At 43.5% G+C, this 22,787-nt stretch overlaps 1 protein-coding gene across 7 annotated transcripts in view; it reads right to left on the bottom strand.

The window, feature by feature from the left end:
• Positions 1-22,787, bottom strand: part of STARD9 (StAR related lipid transfer domain containing 9) — a 123,855-nt gene that overhangs the window by 29,921 nt on the left and 71,147 nt on the right. For 6 of the 7 annotated variants that reach the window (XR_006775218.2, XR_006775219.2, XR_006775222.2 and 3 more), the window contains 13 exons: positions 19,134-19,201; positions 17,870-17,967; positions 17,252-17,461; positions 16,973-17,070; positions 15,747-15,824; positions 15,246-15,317; positions 11,977-12,156; positions 8,347-8,398; positions 7,877-8,014; positions 7,115-7,197; positions 6,878-6,981; positions 1,932-2,119; positions 1,000-1,465 (listed from right to left, as the gene is read on the bottom strand). Coding sequence is in view for 4 of the 7 variants with exons in the window: in XM_045771576.2 (XP_045627532.2) it covers positions 1,000-1,465; positions 1,932-2,119; positions 6,878-6,981; positions 7,115-7,197; positions 7,877-8,014; positions 8,347-8,398; positions 11,977-12,156; positions 15,246-15,317; positions 15,747-15,824; positions 16,973-17,070; positions 17,252-17,461; positions 17,870-17,967; positions 19,134-19,201 (1,835 nt within the window). In the remaining 3 variants the exon portion in view is untranslated. The remainder of the gene's footprint in view (positions 1-999; positions 1,466-1,931; positions 2,120-6,877; positions 6,982-7,114; positions 7,198-7,876; positions 8,015-8,346; positions 8,399-11,976; positions 12,157-15,245; positions 15,318-15,746; positions 15,825-16,972; positions 17,071-17,251; positions 17,462-17,869; positions 17,968-19,133; positions 19,202-22,787) is intronic. The other variant, XM_045771585.2, reaches the window with a different exon arrangement.

Raw genomic sequence — 22,787 nt, 5'->3', positions numbered from 1 at the left:
TAAAAAACAAAAATACTTCATCAGAAAAAGGACAGAAAGGAGATTAATGCAAGCATGATAAATCTTGGTAACTGCTGAATGTGGGAGATAGGCATACTAATTTTAATAAAAAGTCTTAAAAAAAAGTCCTGCCTAGTCCTCTGAAGACCAGAGAGGTGAGCCAACAGAACCGACAGACATGAACTGTACACATACTATGGGCAAGGCCCTGGGCTAGGCCTGGAGGATATAAAGAAGCAGACACAGTCCCCCGCTCCATCCTCACCTTGACTGAATGCAAGGAGTGAAGGAGAAAAAAAAAAACAAGAAAGATCCCAAATGGGACCTGGGAGTCAGAAAGATAGTGTTCCACTCGCTTATCAATTGGAAGGTAAGGTCAGGAAACTCACTTGAGGTGGCAGGACAGGCAGGAGGGAGAGGGAAGAAGCATGTGGGAACCGAGTCTGGTGTGAGGAGAGATGAGATGGAGCTGGTGACAGGACAAACACAGGGAGATGTACGTGGATAGCCAGGGTCTAAAGAGCAGGTGAAAAATGAGGCTGAGGGGCGCCTGGGTGTCTCGGTCGTTAAGCATCTGCCTTCGGCTCAGGTCATGATCCCAGAGTCCTGGGATTGAGCCCCGCATAGGGCTCCCTGCTCTGCTGGGAGCCTGCTTCTTCCTCTCCCACTCCCCCTGCTTGTGTTCCTTCTCTCGCTGGCTGTCTCTCTGTCAAATAAATAAATAAAATCTTAAAAAAAAAAATGAGGCTGAGATTCTCATTTGGAAGAGACCACCGAGGCAGCAAGAGTTGCCACTCAGAATGGGAGAAGGTAAAAGCCTGAGTCTTAGAAGATCTCACCTACAGAGAAAGAGGGAAAAGTGGTGGGGAAGGGAGGAGTAAGCAAATCTTTCCATTTCACAGACTGAGAAACTGAGGCCCTGGGAAGTAAAGAAGGCCACCTGAGCAACAAGGCTGTAAACCTCAGCCAATGATCCCAGATGACCACTGCTGGCTGTACCTGTGTAGCTGGGGCAAGTACCGGCTGCAGAGCCTTTGGAGGCTCAAAGAACTGTAACCTGTCCGCCTGCTTCTATGTTGAGGCCCTGGGACCATGGTGTCAGTGCTGGGTACCCAGTATGGGGGCTTCTGGGTGTGGTCATCCTTGAGCCAGCACAATGCCTTGGGCTGCTCCAGTCCCTTCTGGGCCTCCAGCAGCCTCTGCTTTCTGAGGATTCTCTCTAGGTGGAAGGAGGACTTTCTTCGCCGGATGTCCCGCTGTGCTGCCCGAAGTATGTTCCTGCGCCCAAGCTGCAATCGCACCTCCTTCTTCTGGCTTCGGACCAGTGGGGGCAGCAGAGTCTCAGGATCTGCCTGAAGCCAAGCACCAGGAGGCACACAGGCCTCAAGTTCTTTCTCTGCCACGTGGTCTCGCTGCTGCTGCAAGCCAGCCAGCCAGGTCTCTTCTCCGAGCAGCTGCTGCTGGTCTGGGAACCAAAGACACTCTGAGAGAAAGTCAGCACCTCCCTCCCTGCCCGTGCAGCCTAGACTCAGACACCTCTGGCTGTGGTTAGACATGAATGGAGGGAAAGTGCTGGCCAGGAGTTATGTGCCGGGATGAGGGCTACTGGGCCCCCTTACCACAGGGGAAGGGAAGGAAGCCCCCAGGCCTTAGCACATGCTGGGGCAAGCAGCAAAGCATGGATAAATGTGCATGTGAGGAGAGAGCAGGGGGTCCGTCACTGTGAGGGGCAGTAAGGAAGGTAGCTTCCTTATTCTTGCTTCCAGCCCCTCATAAGAGTCTCTGGTTTCTGAAAGAGGGAAGAGAACACCTAATACCAAAGATTCCATCATATCACAAAGAAAACAAAGGAGAGAATACAGAAGGATGTGGAAGCATGAAAATGAAGAGATGAGAAGGTGAAGCAGACACAGTGAGCAGTGGGCACCTACTGTCTTTAATTTGCTGGCTGATGTGTGCCTGGTCCAATTCCAGATCCTCTTTGGTTCTAATCTGTCCCGCTAGGATTCGCTGCCTCAAATCCCCCACGTAGTGCTGCTGCTGAATCTGGGCCCTTTGGGGCGCCTCTCCAGCCCTCAGTGGCTGGTGGTCCTCGTCACTCTGCTCTTCCAGCACTCTCCTATCACAGAGGGGCCGGTGTTACCCAAGAGAAATGCAAACCCAGTTCAGGACAAACCAGTGGCAGTCTTAGCCCTTCTGAGAGCCCTGAATTCAACAGGGCAGAGAGGGCTTTGAACTTCTGGCAACTTGGGACACATAGGCACGCTGTCACAGGCAGTTCATGATGTCACAGTGCAGGAGGGGAGAATGGTCCTTAGACTAGCATATTCTTAGACCGTGAGTTGACCAGAAATACAGGTTCATTCTGGTTAAGGGAAATGACCAGGAAAGTAAAGCAGCTTTAAAAAACACAAACATTTTAGCTAAATCAAGAAGCTTTGTCCCTTAAAAAAGAATAAAAAGATCTGCTTAAAATCTGCTGGAAACAGAGTAGAACAGAAGCTCTAACAAACATTGTGGGAATGGAAACTCTCCTGCATGTTCAGAGATTATGACTCCATCTCCATTTTGTGAAACAGAAACCCTCTGTGATCTGGGAGTAGGAGACAGCCAATCTAGAGGAGAGAGAATTTATATGCACAACACACCTGTGTGTGTGGATGGAGACCCAGAGGAGAGCTGGTCTCCCCTTGAGGGCGGTTCTCAGTGATGAGCCCAAGAATAGGGTTCAAGCGTTTTACACTCTACCGTAACTTTCAGAGATATACACTGAAGTACTTACTGGTGAAACTGGGATTTATTTAGATCCAGTTGGAGGAGAGCAGGGGAAAGTGGAAAGGGAGTGGGGAGATAAATGAAACAAGATTAGCCATGATTTGATCACTGGTTGTGTATTTGGAAATCTCCGTAATACAAAGTTTAAAAAGAATTCTAGATTGCAGTCATGCTTTATTCTGCCATCAAGTTCCTGCGTGGCCATGGATGAGTTAGAGTCTTCCTCTGAAGACTGACAGCTTCTACCTGCGTAGTTTTTCCCTTGGTCATACATGGTCTCCTACGCAAGGACCTCACAGCAGGGCCTCTCCATCCATGTCATTTGGATTTCTAAAGGAGCCAACTGCATGGGCATTCTGGGTGGTGGGAGTAGGGAGTGACTGGGAGGGACTGGGATCTGCCTCGGGCTAAAAAAAAAAAAGCCCCAGTCTGCCCTCCCTTAGCCTTCCTTCCGGTCCCAAGACACCATGCTTCTTTAAGGCCCGCTTAATAACTTGACCCTAGACAGTGTGAGCAGAACTCTGGGGGGTTCACCTGGCTTACATTTACTACTTTGTAGAGCAGAATGAAATCACAGAGGGCATATCAAAGCAGATAGTCTGTGGGCCAAATGTGGTCCACTGCCTGTTTTTGTGAATGAAGTGTTACTGGAATACTCGTTCGCTTATGTATTATCTAGGCTGCTTGAGTAGCTGCAGCAGAGACTGTATGGCCCACAAATCCTAAAATACTAAATACCTTTACAGAAAGTTTCCTGCCTCTGTCTTAGAAGAAATTGTGATTTCTTAATGCAGTCTTTAGAGGAGAGTGAAGGATGAATAGGGTGGGGGGGGGAGTGTGGATAGGGGGTGACATAATAGCAATCTCTTCCTTGGGAAGGAGGCTATGAGGTGACTCAATCTACAATGGGTCGAGGACTTGGACAGGCCAAGATATCTGAGTATGCTCTGGGGGAAAACGGCGCTCACTACTATGGGCAAAAGGCCAAATACGCACACTGGAATGTACAGAAAAGTGGAAAAGCACCCTTTGCCACATGTGAGGCAAAAGACTCGGGACAGCAGTTAGAATAGAAAACCAGTTTACACCAAACAGATAGAAAAGGCCATTAATGGGAAACATTTTATACATGTATTTGTATGTATCATGCCTGCATTACTGCTCCAAATTTTGTCTGACCACAGACATAGCTGAATTACAAACATGACCATCAGAGGGTCTTACATAAACCCAGCTAAAGTCCAGACCATCAGGTGCAAAGAGCAGGAAGGGCATCTTTATTCTTAATTCTCACAAAGTAGACACAACTTCCTTCTCTCCCTGTCTCCCAATCCTGAGATTCACAATTTGTTTCTCCAGAGTAGAGGACGTCCTCTACCCTTCCCCCAGCCGCTAGCCAGGCAGCTTCTGTGCACCCATCTCAGCTTCCTTCACAGCACCAACAAGACCTGCAAGGGGAAGCTGTCTGGGATGATCATTAGAGACACAGCACATTCACCTGAGATGCCACATGCCAACAGACTGAAAAATGGCTCCTCTGCTATGCACATCAGTCAAGTTCCCAGAAAGCGGATGCGGAAAAAAAAAATACCAACCTTATGTTACATATCTGGGTAGATTACTACTGGCAAGTCTTCGGTTACTTGCCAGCCAAGGACCTCTGTCAGATGACCGCCCTTCATCTTGGGTGGCTCCAGCATCTCCCCGGTGCTGCCTGGTCCCCTGCATGCCAGCACTCCATCACGCCCTCCCCCACCCTCTCTCCCAGCCCTCCCAGCTGCTTCGAGGCCTGACAGCTTCTGCAGCAGAATGCAGCAGTGTATACTCCCTAAGGCGGCAGTGGCAGCGGCAACAGGGTCTCCCAGGCTCTAAGCACTTAAGGCTAAGCACCCAAAATTCCAAAGGGGAAAATGCAAGGTTTTCAAGGACTAACTCCTCTCTGGTCTAGATCACTGCTGCAAAGGGAAAAAAGAGGCAGGCTGGCCAATCTCCTCTGGCTCTGGAGTTAGCTCCAACTTTGCAGGCTCCCTATGAGTCCTCCTCCAGAGAGAAAAATGAGGGAAGAAAACTCTAGGACAAGGAAAGGCTTCAGAGCCAACCTCACCAGAACAGATGAGATTCTCACGGAGACACAGCCACAAACCTAGTCTGGGAGCCCAGCTGACAACGTGCAGTTTTCTCCTCTCTCATGGGTTCTCTCCCCGGTCCCTCTGCCCAATCACAGGCTTGAGCCCCACTCCACCCCACTTCCACCAGTGGCTGGCATGCAGATGCTAGCTACGGGAGCTGCGTAGGACCAGCCCAGCCCACAGGCTCCTGGAGCTGGTGCTAAAGAGTGGAGGCAGCGAGTGGGAGAGGCCTTGATTCTCCAATCCTTCTCTGTCCTCTCCGAATGAAAGGGTGCATTCTTGGCGTTGCTAAAAGGTCATGTCAGTGACCGCGGGCTAGAGAGACGAGAAGACCTTAAAAAGCCAGGAGAAGACCCGTGTTCTCTAGGGTGGATGGGACAGCTGGGACAAGGTAGGAGGCACAATAATGAAAGGGAGGCTGTGTACGTGGGCAGCTCCACACAAGGGCCTCCAGCAGTGGGGCTGGCAGCATCAGGTAGCCAGCAAAGCATTCCATGTATACTTGCTCTTTCAATCCTTATCACACAGATCTCTTGGAGACAGATAGTGGTACCCTTACTTAGGGTGAGCCAACAGACTCAGAGACTCAGTAACTTGCCTAAAGCCACACAGCTTTTACTTCAGAAATTCAGGATGTGATGCAGCTTTATCCAACTCCAACATGACTTTTCGATATCACAGCTCATTAAGTTGCAGAGCTGTTCTCTGTACACCTCTGAACTCTGGGAAAGTCAGAGCTCCAATGCATCTTCCCAGCAGAAGCTGACCTAAGACAAGGCCTTCTTTCATGACTGTACTCTGACAAAACAAAAGCTCCAGCTGCTCTTTAATCCACCTTCGCCTTGATACACTCCAGTTGTGTCACCTCTCCCACCTTCCCTGTCACCCACAGAGTCCTCATCATGCAACACTGGGGCCATCCTGCCTTAGACTCTGCCCCATCCTTCAGTCCTTAGCAGCCTGCATGTGAGGACTTGCCTGCCGTTCATGGCCCCTGCATCACAGGACTTCTCCTCCTACGTCGAATATCCCTCACCACCAAGGTCAGACCCAAGATTGTCATCAGCTGCCACCAAATGCTCCTGGCCTGAGAAAAGAGCAGCTAGATCCCTTTTGAAGGAACCAGGGGAAAGGGCCATCAGAACCATCCCAGATCCCCGTGCTCATGGTGCTGGGCAGCCTCCTAACACCAGTGGTCTCAGGACACTGAGTCTCCTGCTGACATTCTTTATAGAACATCCCCAAGTCAGAGGGTACTTTGATTTATGGGAAGGATATCACTGTTCCCAGTATCAGACTTACGAGACATGTAGATCTGGGAAGGGCATTCTATGTAGAAATGAATCAAGAATGACTATGAAGAAGAATAGTAGTTGCCACCAATCACATAGAAAACTCTGATGCCATGCTTCCATGTTCACAATGCAGGCAAAGTGGGTATAAGAGAGTAGAACCCCAAGATACTTGCATATTGTTCCGGGAGTTTCTGACCCTCTTATATGTAGTTCTGGACCCTTGGTATTGAGAAAAAAAGATTCGCAGTCCCACACTCGCTTTAAAAACTTGGAGGAAGCCATAGTCCTGGAAGTTGACACACGCTACGAGCTCACACATAGGCAGTCCAGAATTTAAAGGGGGACACAGGCAGGTAAGTTCAGAAGCAGTCTCAAAGATACATATGAACACATCACATTCAAATCTTGACAGAAGAAAGTGGCCACAGGAAATACCAAATAATATACTCCTTTCAGTGATGAAGAAAGTTACAACACTGAAGAGGAAATGAATGAGTGCCGAGACCACTTCCTTGCCAACACCAAGCTAAGCAGCCAGCTCGGGATCCCTCAATCACTTACACAGGCCTCACTCAGAGCTTGGCTACTACACTCACCTCCCCCGTCCAGCTCCATGTTGTAAGAGACTAAGAAGTAAGAACAGTAGGTTCCACAGCGGAAGGAGTACATGTTTCTCACCTTTTCTTCCAAAGCAAAGGGCAAAGACCCAACCGGGAGGCAGTGACATCTCCATCCAAGTCCAACCATTCCAAAGAGCCACTGCCACCCACAGCCTCGCCGACCTGGGAACAAGGAAGAAAAGCAGTGCGGCTGCTGTCACCACCCTCACTCCAAGAGAACAAGACAAAGCTCAAACCTGTCCCTCAAAAAGAAGCAGGGAGGCTGGCAGCCACCTTGAAAATACAGCACACTCACCTGCCTTCTCTGCCGCAGGACAGCGGCCTCTGCTGGGTGGTTGAATCGGAACTTCTGTGCCTTCCCCAGGGTTATGACTGCTCCTGTGACAGAGACAAGTGAGAATTCATCAACAGCTCATGTTCTGAGTATATATTATGTACAGGGTACTCTTCTGGAAGGCAAAATCCTGCCCTCAACAAGCTGATAACTTAGGTGAGTCAGTAAGATTCACTGGATATCGCACAGTGTAAATACTGAATTTAACAAAATGAATAGGAGGAGTTCTGCTACTCCAAGGGAAAGCAAAATGAGTTCCCACTGGAATAGTGAGGGAATGCTTCATGGAAGGGGGAATCTAAGCTCAGCCTCAAAGGATACACAGAATTTGAACAGATTAACTATAGTACTAACAGTAATGATGATAATGAGTATTTACTGGGTGCCAAGAAGCCTGCGAAGAACATCACATGAACTAGCTCATTGAATCCTCACAACAATCCTCTTACCGCTGTTTTATAGATGAGAAAGCTGAGGTTTAGAGACTTTCCCAAGGACACAGGTATAAATTTCAGAGAGTCATTCTCCACCCTGGAACCCTGGAATTGAGGCTTCCTTGTTTATGGGAAGAGGATGGTATTAGGAAATCTTCACATCTCTGAGTGCAGAGGTTGGGTGTCCCATCTTTAAAGCCTGCTTCACTGAGCTCTCTGGGTTTGGCCCATGAGAATGGAGGGAGTCCATCCCTCAACCTGGCATAAATAGAGCTATAAGCAGTCTTACCTTGAGTCAGACGACAGGAGGCAGTGACCTCCCGGCCATTGACTGTGCAGCGGGCCCCCTGGGCAGGCCGCAGAATGACTACCCCACAGGCACTGGTGATAGTACAGTGGTCTCTCTCAATCCACTGCCCCTGCAGGACTATACAAGAAATGGGGGTCAACGGGGTGGGCAGACAACCCAGGAAAACATTCTTTCTATGAGATCAGAATCTACATCTGGAAGATCTTACATTATGACAAGAGAGGAAAAGCCACCACCTGAAACCACCCAGACCTGGATCCTCCCACCGTGTGGGTCTCCTTCCAACATATCCCTGACCCACAACCTCAACGTAGCAGCAAAAGAGGAATGGCCCCTTGATCTTCAAAGACTCCTTCCTCTCAGAGCATCATCAGTTTCCTCTAAAGATACTGGTCAGGTCAGGCATGAGTATCTGTCACAGTGTCAGACCCAAATGTTCTATCACTTACCAATGTCCTGTTCCTGGTCTGAGTCAATCCTTCCTATTTTTGTTGTCCCCTCCTAAAGGAAAAAACAAAGCCCTTTTAACAAGAATAAAAAGGGACAGAGCCTGCCCCCAAAGCAGAGTACACCTGTTGGAGTGTTATCACTGTCTTCCCACGCCCAGCCCGGCATTTTTCACACCACTTCTCAACTTTGGTCCAGGCTGTTCTGACTGCTCTGCCCACTCACTGCAAACCAGGAAGCCCCTGAGAAGGCAGGGCAAAAATATAAGAAAGCAGCACCAGCTCTTTGCAAAGTCAACAAATATTGGTAAACTCCCTTCTGTCCCACAGCCTGATGCTAGGGAACAGCCATGACTGTTGGTCAGAGATTCTCTAGTCTGAGGAAGTGGGCACACAGGCAGAATTTTCCTACAGGGACTAAGGTTGGTGTGGTCCAAATCTGGTCCATTTAGTCTCAAAGGGACGCATGTTCTATGAAGATGTATGGAATCGCAGGATTTTTACCTTCTTGGTTGACAGATGAAGTTCGACAGATACCAGATTCTAAGAAGGGTAAAGCACAAATAGGAGGAAAGCATATCTAGAATCAAAAAGGACTGCCAAAGAGTATACGAGAGGAAGGGAAACCGGAGTTAGCATAAACGAATCACTGGGTTAGTAGAAGACAGGGCCTTTTGCCCTTGGATTATAGCAATTCTTTTAAGAACACATACTTCTGTTTGGGGAAAGCAGCAAATGACATCAGAGATGCTGAGTTTAGATATGTGTTTATCATGTATTGAATAACCAATCACTATGTCCCAGGTATTGCGCTGAGCGCTTTACAGACATCTCTTATTTAATCCTTAAACAACCTAAAATAGTTATTATCCCCCTTTCATATATGAAGAATCTGAAGCTGATGGGGAAAGTTGCCCAGGGAACCCATATACTAAATCGGAGAGCCATGGCTAGAATTGCGGTCTCTCTGGGCCTGAGCCCATGCTTGTCCATCTTCACTGCACAACCTCCTCCCTGGTAGCTGATGCCTTTGAAGTGATCCGAGAGTTCCCCATTAGACTTCGCCATTAGCAGTCAGAAGGGGGCAGTCCCTGAAGTCCCCCCAAAATAGCTGGTGAAAAGGCAGGCTCCTAGAAGCAATGAATGAGACTCTGACCTTACTGGGCTTGCATACACAGACAGCCAGAGCCCAGCCTTTTCTGCTCAGCCACTGAGCACCACACAGACAAATGGATGCTGGCCTCTATAAACACCACCAAACAAAATTGAGGAGAAGGGGTCAAGACCCCACCTGCCAGTTCATGGTCAGCCCTAATGATGAAATGCATTCCTTACAAAAAGATAAGGCCACAGCCTATCACAACTCCTACATCTACAGGGCAGAAACCACCACAAAACAAAACAGCATCTCATTTAACATGGACTTAGTTGGTGCCTGCGCTTGCTGCCCCCTCTGCTTATTTATGCAGGGAGAGTTAACGGCACAAGGCAATTATGAGAATGAAGTCCAGGATACCAGTAACCTGTACTCCACCCACCCTTCCCTCTGTCCTCTTCCCACCCAAGGTACTTCCCAAGGTGACCAAAGGGAAAAGAGCTTCCTGGGCATTGCTTGGGATTAGTTCCGGGTCTAAATCAAGACAGCAAGGCAAACAAACACACAGAGAATCTTGAGCAATTACTGCTAAACTATTACCCAAACCAGGATCTAAACAAACAAAAAGGGAGAAAATGGGTACACAAAATGCAGAAATGCCAGGATTAGAACTAGACTGAATCCTCACCCCTCGGGTTCACTGGAAACACATCAAGGAGGGGGCACCACCCTCAGTGCACACAGACTCCGCAATGAAAACCAGGACTCCCACATTCAGATGAGGCCTGCACTCATCTTTTGTCTCGGATTCCATCTCAGTCCTGTCCTTTAGCCCTCTGATGCCTCCCTGAGCTCTACCACTTGAATTCTAGCTTCATCTGCTCGCTCCACATCCAACCAATACAGCAGATCAGCTCTACTCAAATATTAAGCATTTTAATCCACCTGGTCTCTTCCTGACCCCCAACCTCTCCCTGTGGTTCTAATAAAACGATTGATAGCCTTTGGTATTTAGATCTGTTATTTAGGTAACAACCATTTCTGCCTGAGGCATTTTCACTGAGCTAATTTACACACTCACTGTGTTGAGAATAAGCTACTTTAACTTTTTGAGAGGCTCAGTCTCTGACAACTTCCCTGAGGGCTTAGCCTAAGATGAGCTTCCCTAACATCTCACTACCAGATGCACTACCTGATTTCTCCAGGGATAAGAGCAGCATTATGCTAAGTGAAATAAGTCAAGCAGAGAAAGACAACTATCATATGATTTCTCTCATCTATGGAACATAAGAACTAGGATGATCGGTAGGGGAAGAAAGGGATAAAGAAAGGGGGGGGTAATCAGAAGGGGGAATGAAACATGAGAGACTATGGACTATGAGAAACAAACTGAGGACTTCAGAGGGGAGGGGGGTGGGGGAATGGGATAGACCGGTGATGGGTAGTAAGGAGGGCACGTATTGCATGGTGCACTGGGTGTTATACACAACTAATGAATCATCGAGCCTTACATCGGAAACCGGGGATGTACTGTATGGTGACTAACATAATATAATAAAAAATCATTTAAAAAAAAAAAAAAAAGAGCAGCATTATGTATCCCCCATAAACTCTGTTCATTTCAAATGACAGCTGGGGAGAATTAGGAGAATGAAGACTGGATTTTCAGTGAGCATAGTGATTCTGGCCACGTAAAGTATGCTCTGCCAGCCACAGGGACTGTCCTTCTACAGGAAGACAAACATTTTTGATGAGGACAGGATATGACTTACCTACCACTGGGGACTAACTCTCAAAATGCTTCATTTAAAAATGAGGACTTGCCTCCATTGACAAAGAACCAGGTGATCCAGGTCTTTCGGGGAAGGCAGGAGCTTCATTCTGTCGTTCTAGACAGCTGCGTGTTGAGCCCTGCCCCACCCTGCTGGCCCACCAGCTCTTTGGGCTCTCCCTCATGCTTTCTTTAAGCTTTCTACATCTACTTTCATTTTCCTCTCTTCTTTCCCCAGTAAACCTAGTAACGGAGAAGCAGGAGGTGCACTTTTTGTTGACTTGAGAGTTGAGGAGTGAGGAGGTATTAGAAGGAAACTGTTTCAGATCTTGATTCCCCCTTTAGCCTCTGAAAGAGGTTTGTAAGCAGCCTGGACGTGCGGAGCTCAGGAGTACCCATGGGATTTTGAGGTTAGGATTTCACTTCCATGCCTGCTTCAGGAAGCCAGAAAAGGAATATAAAGCAGCATCTTTCTTACTTTAAAATGAGATTAAATCACAGAGAATGAAAGTAAGTTATCTAAGAGCAACAGTAGCAGCCACAGAAAAACAAGTAATTGTTCTGATTTCCAGTCTTCTGCTCTAATTATACAAAAGCAAATGAATCACAATTGGTTGGCTAGCCCAGTTTCCTGAGGGCAAACCTGACGGCAGCTCTATGGCAACTGGCTCAATTCACAGAAGCATGGCTGCCGCCCTTGACTTCTCCCTCTTCAACCCCTGGGGCCAGTAGCTCAGGGAAAGAGGGAATGCACCAGCCTGCTCACCTTGAGGTGATAGAGCACGACACCTGTGCTGAGTACGTCCTCTTCCAAGGCCATTAGATGTGGCAGGCTGGAGTCAATGACTACCCCAGCCCTCCTCCTGTTGATGTCCACCCTGTAATGTTCCACGAGGGCCTTCCACTCATTCCACTTCTGGGTCCAGTCTTTAGTCAGCTGGTCTATCTGCGGAGAATGGAGGAAGCGGTTTTAGACACCCCGCAGGTGGAGCAGACTTAAGGTCCGAAGTCATCCTGGCCTGATTCCTCATGGCATTCCTTCCTCACTTTCCTCACTGTTACTATTCAAAGATCCACAGAGGCCCTTCCACATCCTCTGTGAGCTGTTTTCTAACATCTTTTCAATATGCAAGTGTTAACTTCTATAAATAGAAACTCCCTCAGTAAATGTTATTTTTAAAGTTTTCTGCAACAAGCGCTATTGTTTCTATAACTCAAAAAAATGCCATAAATTTTTTTTAATTAACTGAGATGTTAGTCATATGTCTATGTTTATAATTCCCCTTTCCCTATCCCTCTTCTATGTGATCCATACTGGGAATCCTTTTATGACCCAACACTTTTTCCCAAGGTGCAGAACCTCAAATCCTAATATCAGCTTGTACAGGGCTCAAAGATACACAAAGCACCAAGAGGAATATCCTCAGATAGAACAAAGACTATAAGAAACTGGTCTGACAGCTGTTTTAATACTTGTTACCTTTGGAGGGGTACTGACTGGAATGGGCCATGAGGGATCTTGGGCAGTATCAATAATATTGTATTTCTTGATCTGGGTGGTGGATATATGGCTGTCTGCACCCTGTGGAAAATCCAATGAGCTCTACTATGTTGTATTTTGTGTATTTTGTATATTTTATGTTTCTGCATGTACACCGTATTCCAATAAAAGTTCTATTTACAATTTCTAAAAAAAAGAAAGAAAGAAAGAAAGAAACTGGTCTGAAAGACCATGTAATAATAACAATAAAATACTGAGGGCTTACTATGTATCAGGAACAGAGTTTAAAAAATATGTAGGGGCCATCTATGTGGCTCAGTGGGTTAAGCATCTGACTCTTAATTTTGGCTCAGGTCATGATCTCAAGCTTGTGAGACTGAGTTCCATGTCGGGCTCTGCATTGGGCGTGGAGCCTGCTTAAGATTCTCTCTCCCCCTCTCCCCCCAATCTCTCTTAAAAAAATTATATATATATATACACATATATATATATATACATATATATGTATATATACATATATGTGTATATATATATATGTATATACATATATATAATACAGCAAGTTAGAGACCTTAAGCTAAGCCCACCTGGGGAACGTGAATGAACAATGTTGAACATAAGGTACTTTTTTCTTCTTTTGGTGGAAATGGATGCCCAGGCAGGAAAGTTATCCTGGGAATGGAAGAACTGAGAAAGCAGGAAAGGGACCTGGATTCAGTTAAGTACTTCTCTCATAAAAGGGATACTTGAGAAAAAACAAAGTATGCCAAGTTTAGATACAAGTGTTTTACCTACCCTAGAAATGTTATTTTTAACATTATAATCATTGAGTTGAAATTTGCCAAGAGTGAGACAACAGGGCACCCAGGAAGGGCTGGGTTGGGTTAGGACCTGGCATAGGTGAGCAGCAGGGCACTCTGACTTACAGTTTAGCCTTCCTGGCTCAGCTACCTGGAGGTACCACTGAACACACCTCCCCTTCTGGCTGGCTTTCATCACCTACCCCTTTACTGCCTAAGGTCAAAGGCCAGCAAGTGGCAGATTCAAGTCAAGGTCTGCCAGAATGTATAATGTAAAACTGCTAATGAGCTTGAAATGATTTTGACTCTGTACTTTATCTTTTATGTGTACAGAAGTGATATTTTCCGAACTAAAGATCAGAATGTATATTTAAGTATAGAATTATTAAGAAATGCCTGGATGTGGGGCGCCTGGGTGGCACAGCGGTTAAAGCGTCTGCCTTCGGCTCAGGGCGTGATCCCGGCGTTCCGGGTTCGAGCCCCACGTCAGGCTCCTCCTCTATGAGCCTGCTTCTTCCTCTCCCACTCCCCCTTCTTGTGGTCCCTCTCTCATTGGCTGTCTCTATCTCTGTCAAATAAATAAAAATAAAAATTAAAAAAAAAAAAAAAAAAAAAAAAGAAATGCCTGGATGTGTGATGTAGTCCTAAAGTTTAGCTTGGGTAACAAAATATTGACATAGCCAGGATACTTTATAATGTATAATGATGATGCAACAGAACACTAGGAATTGGGACATTTGGGTTGTGGTATCTAAATCTAACCTGTCACCAAATAACATCTGCCATTTCTTCCTTGTGTCTCCAGGAATCACCATTTAATCTAATCTCCCCAGATGTCTTGTCCTTGCCCTCACGGGGTCACAAAATTAGTCTCTTTCCTGGTTGATCTTTCTGCTTCCAGTCTTCCCTCCCTTCGATTCATCCTCCACACAACTGTCATATTAATTTCCCAATATACATCTTTATTATTTCACCAACCTCGTTCAAGTAGCCAAGATTAATATTGTAAATGTCAAGTTCAAACCTCCTAAACTTGCCCTAAACTTACCTCTCTGCCATGACCACGTATTCTAGTCAGCTCGGTCTTCCTCACACTGTGTGCTTCCACATGGCCTCGCACACCAGTTCATTCTTTCAGTTCCATGGCCTTGCTGAGATTATCCCACCCTCATCCCTTTCTTCCTATCTAACACACTCTACCAATCTCTCAAGGTCTAGTTCAAGTTCTCTAGCCTCCAGCACCAGCACTGTGATGTCGGCACTGAAAATTCCAAGCCATAATGATTTCTTCCTTCCCTAAGCTCTTTTCATATAACTTATCTAGTTCATTACATTTAACCATTCTCTAAATATGTTTCCAATTAGACTGCAAGCCACCTGTGGGAAGGAACTTCTTTCCATCTCTTGAAGCAACACGCTGAACACCTATTTAGCATGCAATGATTACATGTCAGTTGATTGACTGGAAAATAATTTTTTTTTCTAGGCTACTGTACCTATCCAAAGGGAGTTATCATGAACCCCTAAGAGAACAAAACAAAGAAAGCCAGTTACCAGCCCCTAAAGCAAACTCCTTCCCCACTCAAACCTCAATGAAGACAAAAACTGTCTCTAAACTAGATATAACCTCTCTGTCCTCACAAGGGAGCAGCCATGACTCAGGAATAATGGAGGGAGATGAGACCTACTACCAAGGTGATGTAAAGCATAACTGAGTCCACCCAGTACACCCACCTTCAATTCATTCTGGAGAATCAGCTCCTTCAGATTCTCATCCTTTTCCTCATTCAGTGGACTGTAGTTTGTCTGCACAAAGACAGAGATGTGCTTTGTTGGTCTCATCCTTACTCTTATGAAGGAAGAGAAGGGCAAATAAAGAAAAGACTTTATCATTAAAATCAGAAACAAATCAGAAGTTTAAGTATTAGGGTTCACATTGGTACAAAGAAGGAAAATTCAAAGAAACTTTTCTGGAGGGCCCCATTCCCTGAATCCACCTGCACACAGAATAAGGGCCATTTAGGCAAATGCCCTTTGGACAACAAATACGATATAGTGAGGATGCCCACTCCATCTGAAACTACTCAGGTAATCAGTCATCCATGTCCTGTCTTTGCTCCTGCCTCTGTTCCACAAGCATCCCTTAATTGAAAACATGGAATGCAACAGGGTTCGAATTCTATGCAGAAGAAAAGCAGGCTTTGGGGAACAGAAAAGTTCTGATTGCCTGAATACCAGTTCAAAGCTCAGCAGCATGGCTTTCAGTCTTCCAATCTCTTCCCTGAGTTCTCTGATCAGTTTTATATTTGCATCCTGAAACACAAAGAACTTGGTTTCACAAAGACTGATATCAGGCAACAAACCAGCTCTAAGATGCTACACAGAACTAGTTTGGAAAAAGTGGTTTACTCCTTTGGAGTAACTTCTGAGGCAGTCTTCTCAAAATATGGTCCTAGAACCACATCAACTCCACCTAAGAACTTGATAGAAATGCGAATTCTGCTCTCCCACCCACCCACCACCTACCAAATCAGAAACTCTTCAGGGCTGGGGTTTAACCAACTCTCTAGGAGGTGATTCTGATATACACTCAAGTATGAGAATCGCTGCCCTTGAGCAGGAGGTTGATAGTAACACAAGTGCCGGCACATGTGTAGGTAACAGATACTCTTCTTGCTGTAATGTGACTAAACTTAGTACCTACCTAATTATATTGCTTTTTTTTTTTTTAAAGATTTTATTTATTTGACAGAGATAGAGACAGCCAGCGAGAGAGGGAACACAAGCACGGGGAGTGGGAGAGGAAGAAGCAGGCCCATAGCAGAAGAGCCTGATGTGGGGCTCGATCCCAGATCGCCGGGATCACGCCCTGAGTCGAAGGCAGACGCTTAACCGCTATGCCACCCAGGCGCCCCAATTATATTGCTTTTTTAAAAAGTCCACAGATGGGCTATATAGGCCTGGCTACCAGTTTGTGACCCCTGCTCTGAAACTTTTCACTGAAATTGCAAAGCATATAAGGAATTTTTAAAAAATTTCTCATCATTACTCAACTTTTCAAAAACAAATTCCTTAATATGCGCCCTTTTTAGCCCGAAACAGAGACGTCACTACAGTTTGCACAGAAACGAAATAAAATACAAGCATACATCAACATAAACTCAAAATAAAAGCAGAGAACACAAACTTTTAAATGATCTTCCTTAGGGTGGCAGTGGTACACCAGAGATCTTAAAAGGAGGGGGTCTCAGAGAAATATCTAAAATAAATTATTCAAAAAGGCAACTGAATGAAGCCAGTAGAGATATGAGAGAAGGATATGACACTGAAAGAAAGAATTCTACTCTGTCTTCATTTGGCAAAGTCAGGCAAGTTGGGGTGAGGGTGAAGAGAAAGAAATGAGAGAATAAAAGAACTTAGTGTAAATACCACCAGACCAAGACTTCAAATGAAGTTCTCACCTCATTTACCCGTGGCTTGTTGATGATGTGTTTGGCATTGGATGCATATCTCAGTGTGCTCATGGTCTCACTGTAGCAAGTGTGTGAAGGAGACACAGCTGAGGTGGAAGGAGAGAGTTTAAAATCACATCAAGCCCTTCCAACCCAGCCTATAACCACTTGCCTTACTGCTATTGTCCATGCTGTATTATAAGACCCTTAATGAAATGGGTGGTCATCACCCTTTCTTTGAGGCAGAGTACTAGTCCCAACACAGAACCAGCTCCAGCTCCCACTCACTAGCAACCATGATAGTTTTGGAGTTGCCTCCAAGACTGTCCTTCAGCAGCCAGGTCAATACGGAGTCCCGGTATGGGATGTAAGACTGCTTCCGGGAGGGCCCCGCTCCACTGCTGGTCCCAGAAGGAGAGCTAGGGATCCCACTGTCACCACCATCACTGGCTGCACTGCTGAGGCTCTGGCAGCTGCTGAATGCTTGAGAATTCTGAGCTTTAAAGACAACAAAATAATAAAAGTGGAAGAAGAAAGGAATTGTGAAACACATGCATTAAAACAATGGTTGGAGAACACAAATTTAAGTATCACACTTTGTAATCCCTCTCTGCATGATAGCATGCTACAAGTTTGAATCCTGAATTAGACTTTGGACTCAGGACACACACTATCTGAGCCACATGATTTTTCAGTCTCCCTTCTTCTTGAAATGAGAAGGTTGGGATGATGACCATGCAATGTTCTCAACTGCAGACACATATCAGTTTTTATGTCCTCAGTCAGAAGGTAACTTTATAAAATAAACCTTGTAGATGTCTACCCCATTTTCATAAAATGAAAATATATGAGTTATTTTCCAAAGTCTCCCTCCCACTCTGATGATCCAGTCTATCAGCAAAATACCTAAGGTGGAGATGACAATTCCCAGAGTCACAAGAGACTTGTTGATATTGGCTCCTTCAGTAATGCGGTCCTTACAGTAACTGGGATCTGCTCTTTCACTAAAACAGTCAATGAAAACAAAAATAAAAGCAAAGAAGAAGACACTGTCCTTATAATGCTGTTGAAAGACACTATTCATTATGTAGTACATTATATAAAAAGCCCACATGATAAATTCTTTTTAGAATTCACTACCAGAAAAAGTATTACCATCTTGTAATGAACTGGCATTCCTCCACTTCTCAGGCAATAGAAATCAAATAATTCATTATATTTTCTTTATTTTGGCTGCCAGAGCACTTTCAGCTAACTGTAATGCTCATTTACAGCAATGATATTAGCATCAATATGCCCAATCTTTGTTTTAATTTCATCTATTAATGGCTTTATGGTATCTGTGTCATTATCTGTCTACTGTCTTAAATTCCTTTAAGTCAATGGAAAATATTAGAAAGTCATACTTCCAGGTGCCTGATAGTTTCTTCCAGACAGTACTTCATTTTTCCCTCCCAAAATGCCAGAGTTGCAGCTGACAGAGACAACACTTCATTTTTAAGGGAATGATGTACCATATTAATAATTTAGCAGTTTTAAAATAAGAAAATTTGCTTTATCTCATCTCATACTTTTTTATGACATTATCCCCAAGACCTTCTTCTTTCTGGATATACATGTGACTACAATTCATGCTTTCTTCTAATACTTAGAAGGTCTTATCTTCTCCTCAATGCCACAGTATTTTTTAAAGCTTTCTTTCCTCCCCCCCCCCCCAGTAACACATTGGGCTGCATACAATCAATATTAAGACAGAGGGAAAAAGTGCGTTAACTCAATTACTTCCACTTAGAACAGTGTTTTTTGATCTGGCTATCCACTGTTATCACCTGGGCAGCTTCAAAAATTACTGATGTCTGCACTGCCTCTGACCTCACTAATAATGCGATTTATTTGGTTAGAGGTGAAACCAAGGCACCGAGAATTTTTTAAAGGCCCAGGTGATTTTTATAGGCAGCTAAGATTTAGAACCCTTGACACAGATTTTTTTTTTTAGCCCCTGGAAAACTATAATTTCTTAACATAGCATTCAAAAATTTGTTTCCTTTGTAATTTTCTCAGGATGATCGAAATGTGAAAAAGAATGGAACAAGTTTATTCCCTGTAAAACGGGCAAGAACAAGGTCATTGGCAAGGGATTAATTCTCCTCGGCTTTGAAATACCAATTACCTGCCTGCTAGGTCCACAAGGTTGATCTTGCTAGCAATTTCAGAGGGGAGGTTGTTCTCCAGGATTGCCTAAGGGAGAAAACACATTTAAAGCTTGTCATTTGGAACAGAGTGTTTTTTCCCCCTTAGATGCCCTCCTAAACAAGGTGATATTTTGGATTTTTAGCCAAATCACTCAAGACACCTGTATTTGAATGTGCTCTGAACCAGATGAGCTCTCAAAATTTGATAAGTCAATCAGTAAGCCCTGGGTCCTTACTTCATTAAAAATATGAGCAGGACTTCCACACAGTAAATCCCCACAAAATCCTCTTTCAGCCCCACATCAGGCTCCTCCGGTAGGAGCCTGCTTCTTCCTCTCCCACTCCCCCTGCTTGTGTTCCCTCTCTCGCTGGCTGTCTCTGTCAAATAAATAAAATCTTAAAAAAAACCCACAAAACTTTGCCTAATCCAATATCAAAGGTTCTTCCAAGTTATCTTCAAGTTTAATACTTTCAGGCTTTACATTTATGTCTATGATCTAGTGGAGTTAATTTTTAGATAAGTACAAGGTATGGATCAAAGTTGTTTTATTTGGGGGACGGGGCTTATTTTTGTTTTAACATATGGATATCCACTTGTCCTACCAGCATTTGTTGAAAAGATTACACATTCTGCACTGAATTGCCTTTGCAAGTTTGTGAAATATCAGTTGCCTGTATATATATGGGTTTATTTTGGACTCCTTTCTATTCCATGGATCTATTTGTCTATCTTAACATTAATGTCACACTATCTAGATTAGCCTTTTATTTTTGCCTTAAAAATAATTGTATTAGGGGAAATTCCAACCATGTATGACACTAGAAAAAATAGTATAATGAATCCCCATGTACCTGTCACCTATTTTCAACAATGATCAATTTATAGCCAGTCTCACTTTGCTTTTACCTGCAATTATTTCACCTAATCCACATTATTTTAAAGCCAGTTCATCACTAAACTTTCATCTGTAAATATTACAATATGCATCTCCAAAGGATAAAGATCCTCAAAAACACAATCATAATACCATTAGTATACCCAGAATATTATCAACAATTCCTTAGCGTATCAAATACCTAGTCACTGTTCAAATTTCCTACTCAATTTTTTAAGTTTCTCTGAATCAGAATCCAACTAAAGTCCTACATAATGTGATTAACTGATGTATCTTTTTCTTAAGGTAGATAACTTTAAATTTGAATGTACCATCATTTATTTTTTCCAGTTTTATTGAAATATAATTGACATATGACATTTTAAGCTGTATAACGTAATGATTTGATATATGTATATATTGCAAAAGGACCACAATAAGTTAACATCCATCACTTCACACAATTATAATTTTTTTGTCCTTGTGATGAGAACTTTTAAGATCTGCTCTCTTAGCAACTTTCAAATATACAATATAGCATTGTTAACGCTAGTCATCAGGTTGTACTCACATCCCCCGTAACTTATTTACCTTATAATTGCATACTTTAGCTTTATGCAGTATATGGTTTATCCTGGAGAATGGTCTATGTGCACTTGAAAATGTATTCTGTAGATGTTAAGTGTTCTTTAAATGTCAGATCACATTGGTTGATAATGTTCTATATTCTATAAATCTTCTATATTCTTGCTGATTTCTGCCTAGTTGTTCTACCAATTACTGAAAGCAAAATACTGAAATCTCCAACTATTGTAACTGAATTATTTCTCCTTTCAATTCTGTTGCTGTTCTGTCTTACATTTTGGACCTCTACTGTTGGGAGCACGTACATTTATAATTGTTACATCTTTTTGATGTACAGACCCTTTATCATTATGAAATGTCCCTTTTTGTCTATAGTACATATTTGTCTTAAAATTTATTTTTTTGCCTGACACTAACATAATACTGTAACTCTGATGGTTACTATTTACACAGTGTATATATTTTTTTTAATATTTTATTTATTTATTTGAAAGAGAAAGATAGAGCAAGCACAAGTAGTCAGAGCAGTAGACAGAGGGAGAGAGAGCAGCAGGCTCCCCACCGAACAGAGAGCACGATGTGGGGCTTGATCCCAGGCCTCTGGGATCATGACCTGAGCCAAAGGCAGACGCTTAACCAACTGAGCCACTCAGGTGCCCCTACATGGTGTATATTTTTCTATCCTTTTACTTTCAACATACTTGTATCTTTGAATAAAAGGTCTGTTTCTTGGAAACAGCATACAGTTGAGTTTTGCTTTTATCTGTCCATTCAACTTAATGTAATTATTGATGTATTCAGAATTGTATCTATTCTTTTTCTGTTTATTTTCCATGTGTCTCATGTATTTTTTGGACCTCTGTTCTTCCTTCACTGCCTTTTCTGTGTTAAATAATTCTTTTTAGTGTACTATTTTAATTTCTAATTTTTGAATTATAATTTTGACCTACTTTCTGAGTGGTTGCTCTACAGATTACAATATGCATCACAACCCAACATGATCAATTCCAAAATACTAACTTGATTCCTATAAATATAGGAACTTTACTGCAATGTATCTTCTTTTCCTCTTCACTTCTTTGTGCTATTAGTGTCCTATGTATGACAATGTATATACATGTGATATATATAATACAGCATTATAATTATTCTTTTATACAATCTTATTTTTTAATAACACTGGAAGAAAAAATAAGAAAATATATTTAAGTAGCTTTTTATATTAACCCACATATTTCCTATTCTCAGCATTTTTCATTCCTTCCTGTAGACTTAAGTTACTGATATTGCTTTCTCTCAGGCTGAAAGATTTCATTTGGTTTTCTTGTAAGGTAGGCTTGCTAGCAATGAATTCTGGGTTTTTTTCTTTTTTTTTTTTTATCTAGGAATGTTCTTATTTCATCTTCATTTGGGAAAATTAGTTTTGCTGCATATGGAATTCTTGATTGACAGTTTTTTTTTAAGATCGATTTATTGATTTATTTGACAGAGAGAAGAGAGAGCACAAGCAGGGGGAGTGGCAGGCAGAGTGAGAGGGCGAAGCAGGATCCCTGCTGAGCAAGGAGCCCAACGTGGGGCTCGATCCCAGGACCCTGGGATCATGACCTAAGCCGAAGGCAGACACTTAACTGACTGAGCCACTGAGGCGCCCTGGGTTGACAAGTTTCATTTCCTTTCAGCACTCTGTCTTCTGGGGTCCAATGTTTCTGATAAGAAGTCAACCATTAATCATGTAATTGTTCTCTTGTATATCCTGAGTCAGTTTTCTCTAGCTGTAGTCAAGATTTTCTTTTTGTCTTTCAACAATTTGACTATAATGTGTCAAGGTATAGATCTTTTTATGTTTATTTTACTTGGAATTCTTAAAATACTAGTATCTGTAAACTAATGATTTTCAACAACTTTTGGAATTTGTTGGCCACTATTTTTTAAATTTTTCTTATGGCTATTTTCTCTTCTCTTTCTGGGATCCTCATTACACTTATGTTAACACATTTGCTATGGTCCAACAGGTCTGTGAGGCTCTGTACATTTTTCTTTAATCTTTTTATTCTATCTTCTTCAAATTGAAGGATTTATTTATTTATTTAAAGACTTTATTTATTTGTCAGAGAGAGAAAGAGAGAGCACAAGCAGGGGGAGCGGCAGGCAGAGCAGGCAGAAGGAGAAGCA

This window comes from Ursus americanus, chromosome 36, assembly GCF_024610735.1.
Source record: "Ursus americanus isolate L20-20 chromosome 36, mUrsAme1.1.p, whole genome shotgun sequence".
Taxonomy (NCBI): Eukaryota; Metazoa; Chordata; class Mammalia; order Carnivora; family Ursidae; genus Ursus; species Ursus americanus.
Note: the sequence above shows the minus strand (reverse complement) of the source record. Positions and strands in the feature narration are given on the sequence as shown.